General features: G+C 51.8%; 8 protein-coding genes across 8 annotated transcripts, besides 1 other annotated feature; all 8 read right to left on the reverse strand.

Moving 5' to 3' along the window:
* Positions 1 to 188: 188 nt before the first annotated feature.
* Tb10.6k15.2410 (hypothetical protein, conserved) lies at positions 189 to 1,013 on the reverse strand (the record flags this gene model as incomplete). Its single annotated transcript, XM_817952.1, has 1 exon — positions 189 to 1,013. The coding sequence occupies one exon, from the start codon at positions 1,011 to 1,013 to the stop codon at positions 189 to 191; it is 825 nt and encodes a 274-aa protein (XP_823045.1).
* Positions 1,014 to 1,921: 908 nt separating this feature from the next.
* Tb10.6k15.2400 (hypothetical protein, conserved) lies at positions 1,922 to 4,534 on the reverse strand (the record flags this gene model as incomplete). Its single annotated transcript, XM_817953.1, has 1 exon — positions 1,922 to 4,534. One exon carries the CDS (start codon positions 4,532 to 4,534, stop codon positions 1,922 to 1,924), a length of 2,613 nt encoding a protein of 870 aa, XP_823046.1.
* A 194-nt stretch (positions 4,535 to 4,728) lies between these two features.
* Positions 4,729 to 6,171, reverse strand: Tb10.6k15.2390 (hypothetical protein, conserved; the record flags this gene model as incomplete). Its single annotated transcript, XM_817954.1, has 1 exon — positions 4,729 to 6,171. One exon carries the CDS (start codon positions 6,169 to 6,171, stop codon positions 4,729 to 4,731), a length of 1,443 nt encoding a protein of 480 aa, XP_823047.1.
* An 80-nt stretch (positions 6,172 to 6,251) lies between these two features.
* Positions 6,252 to 6,737, reverse strand: Tb10.6k15.2380 (hypothetical protein, conserved; the record flags this gene model as incomplete). The annotated part of the gene is made up of 1 exon (XM_817955.1): positions 6,252 to 6,737. The coding sequence occupies one exon, from the start codon at positions 6,735 to 6,737 to the stop codon at positions 6,252 to 6,254; it is 486 nt and encodes a 161-aa protein (XP_823048.1).
* A 669-nt stretch (positions 6,738 to 7,406) lies between these two features.
* On the reverse strand, positions 7,407 to 8,312 carry Tb10.6k15.2370 (hypothetical protein, conserved; the record flags this gene model as incomplete). Its single annotated transcript, XM_817956.1, has 1 exon — positions 7,407 to 8,312. The coding sequence occupies one exon, from the start codon at positions 8,310 to 8,312 to the stop codon at positions 7,407 to 7,409; it is 906 nt and encodes a 301-aa protein (XP_823049.1).
* A 299-nt stretch (positions 8,313 to 8,611) lies between these two features.
* Tb10.6k15.2360 (hypothetical protein, conserved) lies at positions 8,612 to 8,986 on the reverse strand (the record flags this gene model as incomplete). Its single annotated transcript, XM_817957.1, has 1 exon — positions 8,612 to 8,986. The coding sequence occupies one exon, from the start codon at positions 8,984 to 8,986 to the stop codon at positions 8,612 to 8,614; it is 375 nt and encodes a 124-aa protein (XP_823050.1).
* Positions 8,987 to 9,213: 227 nt separating this feature from the next.
* Positions 9,214 to 13,191, reverse strand: Tb10.6k15.2350 (nuclear pore complex protein NUP155; the record flags this gene model as incomplete). The annotated part of the gene is made up of 1 exon (XM_817958.1): positions 9,214 to 13,191. One exon carries the CDS (start codon positions 13,189 to 13,191, stop codon positions 9,214 to 9,216), a length of 3,978 nt encoding a protein of 1,325 aa, XP_823051.1.
* A 201-nt stretch (positions 13,192 to 13,392) lies between these two features.
* Positions 13,393 to 17,004, reverse strand: Tb10.6k15.2340 (hypothetical protein, conserved; the record flags this gene model as incomplete). The annotated part of the gene is made up of 1 exon (XM_817959.1): positions 13,393 to 17,004. The coding sequence occupies one exon, from the start codon at positions 17,002 to 17,004 to the stop codon at positions 13,393 to 13,395; it is 3,612 nt and encodes a 1,203-aa protein (XP_823052.1).
* Positions 16,319 to 16,341: a microsatellite.
* Positions 17,005 to 17,226: the final 222 nt, after the last annotated feature.

Genomic DNA, 17,226 nt, shown 5'->3' on the forward strand with positions numbered 1-17,226 from the left:
AAGAAAGGAAGAGCAACACGATGCATTCTGCAATCGTTAACATCACCGCCACAAGACCCGTGGCGCAACATTTCGTGCGATCATGCACAAGACTCATGTCATTCCTTCATATGCATACGCAGCCAAGACCGCTCTTCTTCTGGCTACCACGGCCACACTAATAACTTTGACATTGTTTTCGCCTCTATTCAATTGGTTTTAGCAACAGCTAACGACTCACCAGCAGTTCGCTCATTTTTGGCATCGTCACTGTCCAGCAACAGGAGGGGAATCATTCCAAGGAGTAACCCCGTCATAATGCCGACCGTCCCACCAATGTGTCCGGCAAAGAATACACGCTTCCCTTTCATCTGGTTTTCTGTTAATGTGGGTACCCTGAAGTTAAACCTCTGCACAGCCTTCTCAATAACACCATGCAGCTGCATGCCCAAAACACCGGAGAATATGTTCCCCATTGCGGCACAGGTCAGCACGGAGCAATTAAAGTAAAGCCCGAATGAGTTATCAATGGCGTCACCTGCGAGAATCATCATTGCGTTGTCGAGGAACCCAAACCCAACAAACGGCAGTCCCGCCACTAAAGCGACCCAAAGCAGTGTGCTGTACGGTACTAACTCATCTGCCTCATCCATGGCTTGCTTCTGCAGGCGATCCGTCACCTCCTCATCCTCTTCTTCTTGCCTTCGCCGCAGCGCTCCCTCCAACCAATGATCAAAGTCCTTCGGTGAAATAAACCGGTCCTTGTCCACACCAGCGCGCTTCATTTCCGTCACGGCGTTGTCCTTTCCAAACCACTCTATAGCGCCACCAGCGACAATGAGACGGCGCCTGCTTGCTGCATCGAGTCTACCAATAATGTCGCCGAGAATCTTCGGGTCACTCTCCAAAATATCGACGAGCCGCCGAAGTTCCTCTTGACTCAAGCGCGGCACTCCTTCCACAGAATGGAACCGTTGCGACCATCGTCTACTGTGAGAAATTCCCCCCGGAATACAACACTGTATCCGTCTCATCCCTAGGCAAAGACCCTTTTGGCAACACAACAAACAGCAGCGACGGGAATCGTCGTCTCCGCTGAACAGTAAGAACAAAGCAACGATAAGAAAGTAGAGAAGCAAATAAAGGGCGGAGGAGAGGGAAAAGAGAAAGGAAGGCAGTGGAAAAAAGGTGTAACAAGTTGCTTCTGGCACCCTGATGAAAGGGAGCGTGCATATTTAACATACAAAAATATGATGCACATATATATATATATATGTACTTGCATAACTTACCCGGGCAGTTGTGGATACACATGTGTAAATTGGCACCGGCACCAATGTGAGAGATTCACACGGAGAACAGAGGGGTGCGACGAGGCCGAGAGCGCGTAAAGGACTCCAAGAAAGAATAAAACGAAAAGGACGGACCAACAGACGGGTCAAATTGCATGTCGTACTGCCAACCCACAGAGGGAGAGCGTGATCAATACAGCGCCTCCACAGATTTCCCTATGATAGAGGGTGCCTGATTGATATGGGATGGCCCCATACTGCAACGCCAACCTCAATGCAGGCAGTTAACTGCTCAACTGCCGCTGCGCTCCCATCGGACTCGTACGTTTTCAGCAACTCATCAGAGAAAACATCAGAGAAATGCTGCATATAATCGTCTCTAGCCTTCTGCACAGCTGAGCTATCGACGGCTTCTGACATGACCAGTGCCCTTTCGCAACACTTCATGCGGATATATATATATATATGAAGATAGGGGAAGCACAAAATAATACGCTTAGCGAAGTGGAAGGGTGCAGTTGCACAGCACAAAACCACACACAGTATGAGGGAGGATGGAAAACATCAAGATACAACGACAGAAGAAATTTACGAGACGGCAGGGTCGCTCGGAGATGTCTGGTAGCGAGTGTGAGCTAGCTGGCCCGCATCTAAACAACAACAACAACTCCTCGCACATTAACCTGCTCGGCAAGACGAACCTGCACAAAATTAAAAAACTTCGAGCGACTCTTTTTCACTGAGAAGCCGAGACGCATATGTTCAAGTTTCCTGTTGTGACTCTCCCGCTGCTGAAATAAATCAAACATTTCGCCAGCGTAGGAGGCCTTTACACGACGCGTGTGGCCCACCGTCACGTGAAGCGGAACCGCACAACCTGGGCTCAACTGTAGTTCCTGACGGCGACCATTCAACACCACCGTGGCACCGAGGCACAAGGCAAAGGGATCGATCAAGACGGAGTGAAGGGTAACGTCCACAGCACTTCCAATAGCTGGCACAGAAACCCACGTCGCAGCACTTGTAGGACCGTGAAACACTGTGACGTGGGGCAAAGCAGGTTGGCACTCGTACCGATCTTCAAGGGCACGAAACCACACACTTTCTGGTGGTGTTTCCCCCACTTCTCGCCCGTCAAGAAGCCAACCGCGAAGCCAATGGGTGTGCCCCTTCTCCACTACGCCGGGACGTCGTCTGTTGCCTAAGCCCAGACCACGTTTACACCTTTCCCACCAGCTCAACTTCGGCAGATCCACTACCACTGTGATGCTCTTAACAACGTCTGATATAATCTCGTACAACTCGTCGAATTTCACCAACAACTGGACCGCCACTGTGTTAACCGCCTTTTTACGACTCACTTCAAGACTTCGCGCAAGGGTCATACTGTCGTTATAATGATCTCCAAGAATCGATGTAGCGAATGTTGCACAGTGCTTTGTTAGCTCTCTCTCTGCTTGTTGATGATCATAGACAGTGGCACGATGGCGACAGCTCGGAGCAGGCCCATTTGTTTCCTCGTAGAGGAGTAATACCGAGCGGGCGAGGTCCTCAGTCGAGGCTGCTGCAGCATCTAAACAAAAACAAGGCTCACTTTCCAGTGGGGCAACAAACTCCTTTCCCACAGCATAAAGGGCAGCCTGAGCTTCCTCGGCACCTCGCAGTACGGAGTGGTTTCGTCTTCCAGCAATACGAGACGCTAGGATGTTCCGCTCAGCGCATGCCAAGTAAACTATGCGGAAGCTAGCCAACTCTCTGGGAAGCATATAGCGCCACCGCTGCCGTGTGCTCGGCTTGGCGTTGCACGCGTCGAAGATCAGAAGACCCGGTCCCTCAAGTAGAAATGACAACAAAATTGACTGCCTGAACGCACGTTGCACAAACTGGTGCACCATTGAGCGCAACCTTCGCTTCTTGTGCTTACTCGAAGAGTCATTGATGCCATGGTGCTCCGCCACGCACTTCGCAACTTCATCCCGACTCAGGTGCAGAATGTAACGAAAAGTAGAACACCCGTTCCCTCCCATTTCCCCAATTAGCCTTGCGAGTGTGGTTTTTCCCACACCAGGAAGACCACACAAAAAAATGACATCGAGCGGCGCATACGATATAGTCTGGGCCTCTTTTTCGGTGAACCCGAGGAGTCCCTTATAGGCCTCTTGGACACTCAAGTGGCTACCGCGATAACGCTTATTACCTTGATCATTGATATACGACTCAAATTCGCTGTATATCTGGTGTACGCCACGATTTGTTACAGCCTGCTGCAAACATGTGTAGCCGGAGATATGTTCTGTCCATGAGCCGAGAATTTTATGGAAGAGCAACGGGTGCGCAGCAGATTCGCCGGACACAATAGACCGAAGTGAGCGCAGCACACGGTACTTCACCGTCTTTGCCTTCAAGCGGATCAACAAAGCCGTAAAGGGTGAAATCGACTGACTTTCCGGGGAAACACGCTGCACAGTGTCTTCAATGACCACCACATATCCCTCTGCTAGCGCCTCACCAGCGGGATCTTTCCCTTCCCAATGCTGCCTCTCTCCTAGCCAAGTGATTAACTCCTCACAATTCTTAACGCGCCAACAAGGAACCGATGGAAACCCCCACTCCTTTGCCATCTTCTGCATGATATCCGGGGGAACACTCACCTCCCGCATATCATCCCGCTTGTGAATGGAGAAAACGACCAGTTTGTTGTCAAACACGGTCCGCTCTGGCACCGGATGGTGCGAGTCGTCCTTGAGTGAAATGCACTCGCAGCTCACAGCAGCTCTCAACTCGAACAAATCACGCGCCAGCCGTCTACGCTGCTCGGTACTCAACATGGACTCCAGAATGTGATACGCAATATCGACGTGCGGACCCTCCACAACGTGCTTCGTGACAACGCCAAGCGACTTGCCATCAAGAGAAAACAATGTTACAACAAATCCGGCTAGTTTTCTCTGCAACCATATGCCCTGCAGCTTCGCTACATCGCCTTTCCACATCAGGAGATCCCGCTCGACATCCTCGATGTCAAAAAACTTGTTAACGCCACGCACAACAATTTCGCTGGTATCAGCGCTAAGAAGAAGAGTACGTGCTGCGATGGGCAGGCTTTCTACATCCCCCTGATGAGATTCCTTCACAACTAATGAGTTGAATGCGCCAGTGGCGATGAAATGTGCCTTTCCGCTATGAGCGCATTCAACAATGTCTTCCACGTTTGCGCCGTTCCATTCCCTCTTGAAAAGACACCTTTCAACAAGAACCTCCATCCACTACGGAAGGAGGGAAAAAAAAAGAAGCTCGTAGCCAGACAGAGCGGTGCACGGCACAGGGAAACAAGTGGGTTAAAAAAGGTAAATACTGGTGTACCACTGGCGTCAGGCTGATCTGTCTTCTACTGTGCAAAAAATTTTCCAGGCATCCCCACTTTATCTCCAGCAGATGACCAATCCTCTTCCTTTCTCTATGGTTGCGTCCCAGCAGGGCAATCTTCTTCAGCTGCAGGCGGCGGAGGAGCAACCGTCGGGGCTGGTCCTCGTTTCCCTTTCCTTCGGCTGCAGTGATGCTTCCTTCGAGAACGCAGCTTTGCGTTCACACCTTTTACAGTTGTTTCTAACTCATCACCAAGAATATCCCTCAGATAAGGATACGAGTCATCCTCAGCTCCCATACAAAGAAGGAGAACCACGCTGTCTACGTGACCGGCGATGGCAGCATACTGAAGGGGAGTGGCCTTCTGACCGAGGCCAAGGACAAACTTTTCCGATAGCCTCTTTAAGCCATAGTGGCGCCGGTTGTACACCACAAATCCTCTCGCACTGACAGCACTGCCATCCAGCTCTATAAAAGCGTGTAGATCTTTCACACTACCAGCGTAGGCAATTGTCCATATGTTTTTCAGAGAAAACGTGTCGCACTCAAGTGGTCCGGCGTCCTGTGGTGCAACGGCACTAAACCGAGCAGCAGCATCGAATGACGAGGAGGGCGGCCGCATACGGGAGTCTAACCTCAAAATGGCACTGGCGAGTCGAAGTTGGTGTGACATATACTTAGCTGTATTACGAGGTGCAACAGAGATTAGCTTCTCATTGCTCCGTTTTAGAACCTTCACAGCCCCTGGCGGCACATCCACGCGGTTGTACCGAGCACCACCGAACACAACATATGAGGGGAGCGACTTTCTGCATGCGGCCAGTGTGTCCCCGTCTGTGACAACCCCACCTAAAGCGGGAGAGATTTGTTCAGCCCCACCAACCACGGCGGCCGCCTGCTCTCCGCTCTGCCCTTCACTACCGCCTAGGGCAGCTACCGGCAAAATGGCAGCTTTCGCCGCCACATTAACGCCACCACACCCTTCAAGTGAAACAGTGAGGGGCTCACTACTCCTGCCTGGACTCAGAGTCGGAGGCAGTTCCGCCGTCAACCTGCTCTCATTTGCCACTGCGGGCAGGGTTGAAAGGGGAAGAGGAGGGGTTGATAACAGTGGCATCAACAGATTAGCATCTACGGAGGACAGTGGCTGCTGCAGCGCGCTAATCTGTGGAATGGGTACTGCCTTTGGTACAGACAGCGAAACCGGCTGCGGCGCAGGCACGGCGAGTACTGGGGGCTGCGGGGTCACCCCTATTGGGTTGTTAAGAGGAATCGGGGGTGGCGCAGCGGTGGGAGCAGGCGAACCAAACCAACCACTCATTCCTCCTATATATGAACGGCCGACCCGATGAGTGTAAGAAGCATATAGAGGAGAAGGCAAACAAGTATGGGCGACCACAAGCATGCAAAAAAAAAAAAAACAGCAACTGCAACACATCATGTAATGAACATAGTAAAGCAAAGTAATAATGATAATAGTAATCAGAGATGAAACCGTGGGCACGATTATCAATCCACACAAGTGTATAACCATATTTATACGAATATATGTATTTGTGCGTGACCAATCCCACACGGCGTGACGAGAGGGTACGTGTGCCGGAGAGAACAAGGTTATTTTTTTCGCCCAAGCGATACAACATGATCGTATTCACTCTTCTCGACGGGCTGCACACTCAACCTTGACTGCGAAAATAGCTGCATCGCCTGCAGCTTTTTCTCCTTCTTTAGTTCCTCGAGGGAAACAATTGAAGCAAACTTTTCCTCAAATTGCACATCGACCATTTCCCACGGGTTCTTCTTGCTTGCTCTTGCATCGTAATATTCTGATTTCGGGTCCAACGCCGTGTGGTCGGGGTATGCAGTCTTTACAACGGAGGCAAGTCCCACTACACCAGAGGGCTTCGCGTTACTGTGGTAGAACAGTACACAATCTCCAACCTTCATCAACTTCATGTTGTTCCGAGCAGCATAATTCCGAACCCCGTCCCACGGGGAGCGGGTGCATTTCTTCAGGTCGTCAATCGAAAACTTATTAGGCTCGGACTTCATCAGCCAGTACTGCACCCCGGCCGGAGACCGCGGCCTTTTACGATTCATCTCCACGCGGCTAAGCCGCCTAAGAGAACTAAAAAATACGATAACCACAAGCAACAAAGATGAGTGAAATTGCAAAAAGGGAAATATAGGCCACGGCAAGAATGGAGAATTACGCTGGGTAAATTATTTAGAGAAGGGAACGTAATTGGTATTAACGAGGCTAAAGGAGAAACAGAAACCGACACAATACACGCACAATCACGCACATACGCCGCGCGGAGGCGGAGTTGACAGATGGCGCTGCCCCGGTTTTTGCGACAGACTTACAGTGGTGCCTCCCCTGCCACTACAACCACACAAGCGACACCTTCCTCCATTTTCCCTAGAAGTGCACAATAATAAAAACGAGCTAAACTACCCACCACCCCGCCGAAGGGATCTTTTTTATTTTTTTTTCTGGGCGTCTCCCTTTTCAGTGTTCATTTTTGCCTCCATGTCGGTTCCCAGATCGAGAAAGTGAAAAACCCCTCGACAACGTGAAAGGAAGATCTACCCGATGAGAAAAATAAGAAAGTGGAGGCCAATAGGCAGTAGAAAGCGTGAAAACTTGACCCTCCACCATCCACTACCCCGCCACATTTCGCTTCAGCAGCGGTTCATATGAAGTAAACTGGCAGAAGCAAACAAGCAAAAAGAGTGAATATAAGAACTTCACTGTATCCCCGCCCGTCAGTTTTCCACCCTCGCCTCTTCGTTGAATTGTACCTCATCTGAGCCTTCGTCGAATTCTACAGGACTAAGTAAGGCGAAAGAAGAAAAGCCAGCGCGTTCGTTCTGCGGCACGCGCTCGAGGCGTGGCTCTTTCCTTGGTGGCTCCTGTGGAACGTTTTGCTCTTCTCTGAAGTGAACGTCATCATCTGTTTCCAGAATGCTTCGTGTAGGGAACTTCGCTTTCTCCGGACGCCGTGAGGAAGAAGCAGGCGGTTGTGCACGTTGGGCACTCGCTGCCTTTTCGGACCGGCCACCGTGAGTGCCTCCTCTTGCTTTGGCCGATAAGCGGCGTAATTCCATTATGAGGCGGCGGCGCGTTGCACACTTCAGTTCAGCGGGTCTGATCTGCTGGTGTTTGGGTGTTTCACCCCTTTTGCATCCCTCGTAACGGCATATTATCTCCCATAGTTGTCGACCGTGAGACTTACTTGCACTTCCACCAAGCCTCAACACCTCACGTGGATCAGGTGGGTCGAGGGAGAGCTCCGTGACGAAAAGGTCCTCCATTGCAATTTCAATTCGGCGTGCCAAGGTGGAGAAGGGTGATTCCTCTCTATTATAGTCGTAGCAATTTTGAACGACGAGACGCATGTCATTGATAAATGCAGATGGGGATGTGTACTCATATCTTGTGAGGCGAGCCTTAATGAGGTCCCACCACATTGGGTGCGAAATAATCATCCGGTAGTCCGGTAGCTTGGAGGGGTCGCGGGCAAATATCCCGTCCCTGTCTAGATCCATTACCACATGTAGGATACTTCGGCACTGCTTATAAAAGCTTGTGTCAAGGTAGTGGTGCACTTCCAAATATTTACGCCTCACGCGAGTCCATAGCAGCTTCACTCTTCTAGTAGTATCGGACATCGTTATTCACGCCACCACCCGCAAGACATGAGCAGCAGCGGCAACCCAAGCAATTCTGCGTAACGAAAAGCACCTGGAAGATAAATAACAGATATGGGGGGAAGAGCGACATTATATGATGAAATACCTCTCAAACTCTTCTTCGCACCAACTGGCCGGGAATTGATCTTCCACTGCCCGCGCACACTTCTGCATGTCAACGGAGGTGGGGATAAAAGAACAGGAGAAGGGGAGAAACGACAACGACCAATCTTTCGCTTTACCTTCCCGCGAGACCGTGCTCATGTGATTCCAGCGCACTACAGGCTGATGTACAAGAAGAATGCAAACAGCAATATAGAGAGAGGTACTAGAACTGCTCTCGCCCACGCTCTCAACCAAGTACGCGACTCCCCGTCGTCCACTAGCTTTGGTCTCAAACCAGATCCAGGTTGCCAATGGTTTGGGTAAAGATACTGTTCAGCGTACCACACATTACCGTCGACTTGATGACCCTTTTCACAACTGATATCACAATATCCCAAACGCTCGCCTACAAAACGCCGGGTGCTTTCAAGGGCGGCGGAGACTCGTAACCGCCACGGCCCATTGCTACGTGCCTTCTCCGCAACTAGGACGGGCATTTTATCCCACAACCACGTTAAACTATGCACGGAAGACCCGCTCCCCCGCATTGTTTCAAGTAAAATAGAAGAACATAAAGGATAGAAAAGGATGGTTAGTGCAAATTCGACCCGGCGATAAAACAGGAACTCATGTCCTTGAGTGCCTTCCTATGTAGAGATTCGATGGTAGTGCGAAGAATAAAGGGAACGCCTCATCTTCTGTGCAGTTTTAGTCAATTAATATTCGCTGTCGACGCAGACAGGTCAACGCAGTGAAATAATCTATCACCGTACACCTAGAAAGTAAACCTGGAACTGGCACGATTCAGGGCAAGGTTGCACTGTTCGAGCAATCCCTCCGCAGCGCTCAATGCCCGGATACTGCGTTCATCACCGGGTTGGATGGCGACCTTGCTGATGCCCTCGCGCACCGTGTTTAGAGCGTTACCTAGAAAGTACATCTGAACGGAGCTGATGTGCGAAGCGAACACCGCACGATGAAGAGCGGCAGCTAGCGAATGCACTAAGAACGCATCAGTAACTGCAGATTGGTCAAATGTTTCACAAGGAGCGGTAAGAAAGTCCCTTTTATCAAAAATCGCGGCGATCGTCGAGAATATTACGTTGTGCTCCACACCACAGTCGTAGAGAACGTCCACGGTCAGTGTGGACCCTTCAGGTGACCGCTGGAAGGCATATGCTTCCAATATCTTGACCACATGACACAGGGGAGAGGCGATCGTACGCATGCACTTTCCAATAACCCGCCTTGCTATCTCTTCCACAGTCGCATCTTTCCGCTGGAAACAGCGGTCGATGCACGCGGCGTGAAGCGATGAATCGGTCACGTTGGCCGCGTTCAGGACATCAAGTTGGACCTCCGCTCCGCCGTATGCGCAGAACATACCCGCAACTTGCAGCAGCTGAACAGTAGAGAGAACATGGTTCTCCACCATCTCCATCTGTTCCAATGCAATTTGCCGTTCCGTCATGAGACCCCGGCCATCCACTGCAACTCGCCTATCGAGATGAGAATGTCCGCTGTTGATAAATTCACAAATGATTTTAGACAGGTGAAGCTGTGCCTCCATTAACCCTATGCGCTGCTCAAGACTTTTGAGTTGATCTGATTTTGACTCTTCAGCGCTCCCCTTCGCCTCAGCCAGGCAGCGAAGCCTGTAGGAAATTCGTTCTTCTCTTGGAATTCCTGTTAGCGGTGCGTGAACGACAGAAGCACAAACTTCGATGGCAAGGGCATGATTTTTTTTAGTCTTTCGCAAGTATCGAACATATTGCTCCCCCAGAGTCGATATGTTGCGTTGAAGATACGCCTCGATAAATGGGGAATGCGCGGCCACTAACGTCTCTCTAAGCATTGCCTTGATGTGTGCATCGTCACGAGGCAAACACAACCAGTCGAATAGGTAACAATGAGCCAATTCGTCCGTAGGCTCGATCTGCCAGATAGCGCCGGAGGACAAAGGACCCCCAAGAAGGCCATCGACAGTACTACGGTGTGTGTTCCAAGCGTTCTCCAGAGTGCTGACAACCTCACCCAGCACCTTTAACTTCTGTTGGTAGGTGGAACCGACAGCTGAGCTCACTGCCTGATTCAGATTGCCGCTTCTCTCCGCCAGGTAGGTCTTGAAAGCGGAGTTATTCGGATCCAATTGACACGCAGCGTGGAGTAGGAGTTTGACAGCAGTGCCCTCCTTTTTAAGCGCCCTCAGTTGCTGACATATATCAAGCAACGCCCCGGAGTACCACAATGAAGCGGCCATGACAGAGACAGATGATTCCCACTCTGCCATTTTACCCTCTGGAAACGCGTGGAAGTTTTCTCCATTGGCGGACAGTAACCTCTCAAGTTCGACCCGCACATTGTATTCTTGCACATCGATGGAGTTGAAAAAGTACGGGCACTCCAGCTGCAGTTGCATCACTGAACCAACGCCGTCCTGCGGCAAATAACCTGCGCCCTTTTCGGAGGAAAGCACCACTTTTCCAACGTGCCGCGCCATGCGGTGTGCCACTGATTGGTCGCTCACAATTTGTGCTACTGTTACCTTACCATCTTCCGCCATTGGCGGGACGGCAGCCGTCTGTTTCAGAAATTTGATTGTCTGTAAGACTCGCTCACATAAAGTGTGAGAGGAGCACAGAAGCGCAGACTGCAACATCTTGATGTCGTATGATGATATCGACGACCGATGGGGTGGAAGCACCAGCGTTACCTTTCCTTTGTCCCACTGGAACGGTACAGCCGGCTGGACAAATTTGTCGGACCACACGTCTCTCTTCAGGCTGTTCAACAATCGAACTACAGAGGAGAGTGCCGTTTCCACAACCGCCAATTCACGCATTGTAACACCTTCCAACGCCGTATTCCACACGGCGTAGAGAGCCCTTGAAATATATGCCAAAACGCCCGAGGCGAAAGGCGATACTTGAACGACAATGTGGCGGGTACCGTCGTCGGGGCCTGGTCCTTCATACCAACTCGGCGCCATTGCACTACGGAGTATCTCACGTGCAATTCTCTGAACCTCTTGAGAGGGCGTTTCGTTCAGCTGGCGGCCTAATTGCTCTACCGACAGAGGAATCTGTGACTTGCCGTTACCCTTCCCTGCCGGAGAAAAGGATGCGTTTGCATCACCTCTCTCGACGTATGGACCATCTACTGTGACCGGCACATTCGTGCAACCAACAGCAATTTGTACAAGCATACAGCAATAGTCCGACGCGCTATAAATAGAAGAAAGCCGTTGAAGGAGACTGTCACGCACTTGTTCGCTTGACGACGCGATTATCATGTGGAGTGTATCCACGGGTCGGAGTTTTATGAAAGTTGAAACTCCATGGCGATGAAGAAAAACAAACTGCCTTGGGGAACATGAAACCTGAGAGCACAACTCGTTGGGACTCACACCGCCTTCTACGGGAACCTCAGAAATAGCGTCAACTCGTGTCATGCATGTTGCTTCTGGCTCAAACTGGGCGACGATGTCACGACAGTTGTGATGCGGCTGCAATATCCCCTTGTGTGAAGAAGCCACAGTCACAGAATCGGGCGAATAACCTCCTTCCGACTTTTCTGCGTGGCATACAACTGAGATTCCTTCGGAAGCAAAGCAAACGGTAACCTCACGGCCTTGGGGAATGTACGACCCCAAGCTCTCGCGCAGGGAAAGACTAGCGTCGGCACCACCCCACAAACCGTCTTGGCAGACATAGCGGTACTGTTCCCCATTAGCTGCAACGGCAATAAGCGAACAGCTGTCATCGGATGACGTAGCGCAAAATATCCTGGCAAGTTCAACACCCGCTCCTCCCGACCACACTGATGTCCGATTGGTTCCCCCCAAAGCCCCCCCTCTGACTGTGGCCAGCTGACTTAGGCCATCGTTCGTTATCCTCCACAATGAAATTGTGCTCTCAGAATTCAGGGTAAACAGGAGCTTACGCTTCGCCTCTATGGCGACGTCGCGCAGTGCAGGTCTCTCTTTCGCCCATGTCTGTTTAATCGCACTGATCAATGAGCTTACGGCTCCCAGAACCGGAACACTACCAAACATTAGTGAACAATTAACGAGCCTAAGTTTCGGAAGGAAAGCTGTGTCCTCCTTTGCGTACTTAACCTCGTAGAGACACCCATCTGCGCCTGCAGCAAAGATCCTACCCAGCTCTTTGACACCAACAAGCTTTGTAAAGAGCGCCGGTGCCATCACAGAGAATCCAAGGCTCACCACGTAGAGTTCCGCCTTCTTCAAAGGACCACCTCCAAAAACACATAACCCCAGTAGATGAACTGCTTTTGGGGTTGACACTGGGAGAACATAGGTGATGTGAGCTTGAAAAACGCCGGCAATGGGTAAGACGGGGGTTCCAACGGCTACGATAAGCTCAGGCACTTCATCGAAGAGAAAGAAGTCCCTCCCCGTCCCAAAATTCCACAAAAGCAGCTTGTTGTCAATCGTTATCCATGCCCTTGAAAGTTCTGGGAATAGACCAACAGTGGAATTCGCCCTGAATGTTTTCCACACGGCCTTGACAGCTTCCGGCCAAGTTACCCCCGTTAGTGGAAGAAATGCCGGAAGCGTGGAAGACGTGTCAAATGTGGTGAGAGCAAATGGGTGGGAAGAGACGTGACCGCATGGCGAAATAGTGTTGTCTTTGCTAATCGCAGCGGAACGGATCTCCGCACTGATAATTTCCTCAACTGCTCTCTTTGTGGCGTCCTCTATCCTACTCGGGTTATCATCTCGTACTTCCATCCTTTCTTTGCGCTTACCAACAAAAACCTTAACAAATATCCCGGCTAAGAAGACAGCATTAACGAGAAGAGGGGGAAGGTCCACAAAGACTACTCACAGGCGGAGATCCACCCACATGCACACAAAAAAGGAGAAGAGCACTCATGCCGGTCAAAATCTGTAACTTTCGTGTTCCATGTTCTTCCAGCAAATATTAGGGTTCTAAAGCAGCCGCTCCAAGGAGACGTCAGTATCCGAGTCGGGTTCGGGTTCGTTTAGAAATTTCTTGTAGTCAACAGACGATGACAGAAACGAAGGATCACCCGCCAGCCTCTCAGACTTTGCAGTCAGTGAATTCTTGGGATTGCACATGTCCTCTCGCTGTGGCGTCCCGGTGGAAGATCCACCGGTCCCGGCAGCGGTCGGGGGCCGCCGACGAGAAAAACGCATGGCCGAGGAAGTTCTTGCAGCAGGCCCAAGCACCATTGAAGTCGAACCCCTTGATGCAACCCGACCCTCGAGGGCCGCGCCCCGATGGTTGAAAGCCACAACATCACCGGTGGCAGTTGGTCGCCAGCGACGTGACAACCGCGTCGATGAGGATCCTCTGGCACTCAAAATCGAACGCCTGGAAGTCGCCACCGGCGAACATGACTGACAACTGGTGCCGTCTGTTGAAGGTGGGGCGTGAGCAAACAGAGCATCGGAGGCAATACCACTTGCCGATGATCTGTGCAATATTGGTGCTGTCGAAGACGCTCGTTCAACTGATGTTGAAGCCCTAGAGCTCATTGGCATCGGCCCCACAAAGGCACCACTGGCACTTTTACCCTGCTGGAGGGGGACGGGTGCCTTAGCGGCGGCAGCGGCATCAGTTGGCGAACATCTATATAGCACACGCGCAGGTGGAGAACTTCTGCCAACAGGAACCGAGGCCCTGGTAGTGGGAACCTGTGGTGCCGTGCGAGGTCCTGCAGCTGACGATAGTCGATTGGGAAGAGGTGATTGACCCGCCATCACTGATGAGTACCGGCTCGGCACGCGAAGTGGCGGAGGCGGCCTTCCGCCTGGTGTTGGGGCCCTGGACGCCAGCTGCTGGGGCGCTACCGATTCAGAGGTGTGTACTGTTGACACGTTGGCCGCGTTCAAGTGCTCAACGGTGGTGGCGCCTTGGCCACTCGGCTCCACGTTTGGTGCCACTGTCTCGTTTTCCGTGGTGGTTGGGGCACCAGGAACATGATCCTGCAACACGGGTGATTCTCCACCGTTCACTTCTGACGGGTGTACTGTAGAAGCAAGACCACCACTGGCGGTTGTTGGGGACTTGTATCGCACACGCGCAGGTGGAGAACTTCTGCCAACAGGAACCGAGGCCCTGGTAGTGGGAACCTGTGGTGCCGTGCGAGGTCCTGCAGCTGACGATAGTCGATTGGGAAGAGGTGATTGACCCGCCATCACTGATGAGTACCGGCTCGGCACGCGAAGTGGCGGAGGCGGCCTTCCGCCTGGTGTTGGGGCCCTGGACGCCAGCTGCTGGGGCGCTACCGATTCAGAGGTGTGTACTGTTGACACGTTGGCCGCGTTCAAGTGCTCAACGGTGGTGGCGCCTTGGCCACTCGGCTCCACGTTTGGTGCCACTGTCCCGTTTTCCGTGGTGGTTGGGGCACCAGGAACATGATCCTGCAGCACCGGTGATTCTCCAGCGTTCACTTCTAGTCTGACAACAGGTGCATGGTCCGCAGTCGTTAAGGGGCGCTGACGTAGTTCACGTACGGCCGGGGATCTCCTCCCACCTGAGGTTGAGGCCCTAGACACTAGAACCCTTGGCGTTAAGCGGTTGTCCACGTGTGGAGTCGACGAACTTGGAGCGGGAGGATCGGCAACACTCGGGTTACCTTCCACAAGTTCTTCGACAATGGGCACCAGACTCCTACCATTGTCTGATGCAGCAGAGACTAAAAGTTGCGAGCTTGAAAGACTGTTTGCAGCACCTGGAGGCGGCCTACTAAGCATCGTAACACCGGTAGCGGCATCGGTCAATGATAATGTGCACGAATCCTGGAGAACTGACGAATCTTTTTCTAAGGAGTTAGAAACCACTGAGACCTGCGTCTGACTGGTCACGCGTGTTCGAGTGTTCGCCTTCATCCGGCTGGAGGTAGGCTGTTGGGTAGCGAAGACTGATGATTGCCGACGTAACACCCGCACCGCCGGGGGCCCTCTATCACGTGGGGTTGAAACCGCGGGGGCCTCGGTGTGCGCTACCTCGCGATTGTCCGCGCTTGCAGCCCCGATGTCGGGTCCGAAAGCATTTTCGTCAATAGGGACAGCTTGAGGGGAGCCTGAAAACAGCCTAGGAGTCACGGCATTCGTTGAAAACAGGGTTTCCTGTGAAACTTCACTTCTGTCTTTATCGTCTGTTTCGTCCGTTGCCTCTCTCTCCGAAGCAATATCTGCGTACGTATTGGCAAAGCTTTGTTGTATCAGAGACGTATTCGGTGTTTGACCATCCTGAAGCGTAAGTGTGAGCGCGCTCTGAGTAACTTCCGGAAGTTGCTTATCCTCCCCGGCGGCGCTTGCCGCCGTCTCATAATGAAAAGAGTTCATGTACGGCATGAGACTTCCGTTGGCATGGATTGACGAACCCCCATGCCCCCTTTCTGGGTAAAAGGAATCGTTTGGGCCATTGTCGCCGACAAAGTAGCCGCGCTCGGTGTTCACGCTTGCGTCCACTAACAATTTAGCGTTTTCTGGTGCTTCGCTACTTATGAAGATAAGTGGCACATCACAGCCACGTCGCAAGTATATTAACTTGTGCACGCATCTGAGGGTCCTCGTGTCGCCAAAAAAAACGTCAGTTATGGACCCGTGATTACCCCGAATACGGAGTACGTTCTGGTGGAGCTCCACTTGAAGGTCACAAAGCGGGAACTCGGCCAAGCGGGTGCGTGACATGAAGGTGAGGAAAACCAACGAGGCTCTTTCGAACATGAGGGCACCCTGGACACAACCACTGCTCTCTTCATGCGTCGACGTCGTAACGTTGGTGGTTAACCGAATGTTCTCGGTAAATAAGATACTATGGGCACAGCGGAGCTCAGCTGCAGACAGGCTGTCTGTGCGGCTCATCTCAACGTCGTCCACCTTGTGCTGCTGCTGCTGCTGCTGCTGAGACTTCAGTTCCTTCTTTGCCTCATAAAGCAACTCTTCAAGATGTTTCACGCGCTCTGTCATGCGTTCATACTCCATGGTACTAAAGCACTGTGAATTTTCCACGCTAGTTTGGTTGGGTGGCACTCTGATTATTACTGACTCCCTGCGTTCCTCCAAGGCATGATCAATGGTTTTGAAGGTGCCCCGCTGGGCCGGTGACTTCCTGCGAGCTTTCTTACATGCCTCAATGATTTGGAGATACTCCTCTTGTGAGCGAACCCCAACCTCCAGTTTCCAGCCATAACTTACGGCCAGTGCTGCATGGTAACCCATAGCCCGCGCCGTGTCATATTCCTGAGTTGTAACGGGCACGCCATCGATGGTAGTGACCGAAAATCCAACTGCGAGGAGCACCATTACGCGGTGAAGTGGGTGGGCTGCGATGGGATTCCCCTCCAGGTCAATAACAAGCAGCGACGGCTGCCTGGTTAGACCCATGAAACTCTCAATCATGTTGTTTTCAAGCCGTAGCTCGAGCAATTTGGGGTGCGTGCCGAAGTGCTCAAAGTTTTGGAGGCAGTTGTCACGGAGGTCAATCGAAACGTAGTCATACCCTTGGTCTTTGATACCCCAGAAGGTGGTTATTTTCTCACCACGGGCATCCAGACGCGACCCGCTCATTGCAGCTATATCACACAATCAAGCAAAAGAATGGAGAGCAGAAGCAAACAAAGGGTCTATTGTTTACCGGCACATATAACCGCGTCGGCGACGCAATGAACCGATCGGCCTATCCCGTGCAAAATAAAGAGAAGGTAGCGTGTATGCGTGTGAGGGTAGCAAGCTGGTAATTAGCTATCAACAACTCTCCTACCGCAAACCGTAACAGTGCTTGTTCTTGTC

The sequence above is a fragment of the Trypanosoma brucei genome, chromosome 10, assembly GCF_000002445.2.
Source record: "Trypanosoma brucei brucei TREU927 chromosome 10, whole genome shotgun sequence".
In the NCBI taxonomy this organism is placed as follows: domain Eukaryota; phylum Euglenozoa; class Kinetoplastea; order Trypanosomatida; family Trypanosomatidae; genus Trypanosoma; species Trypanosoma brucei.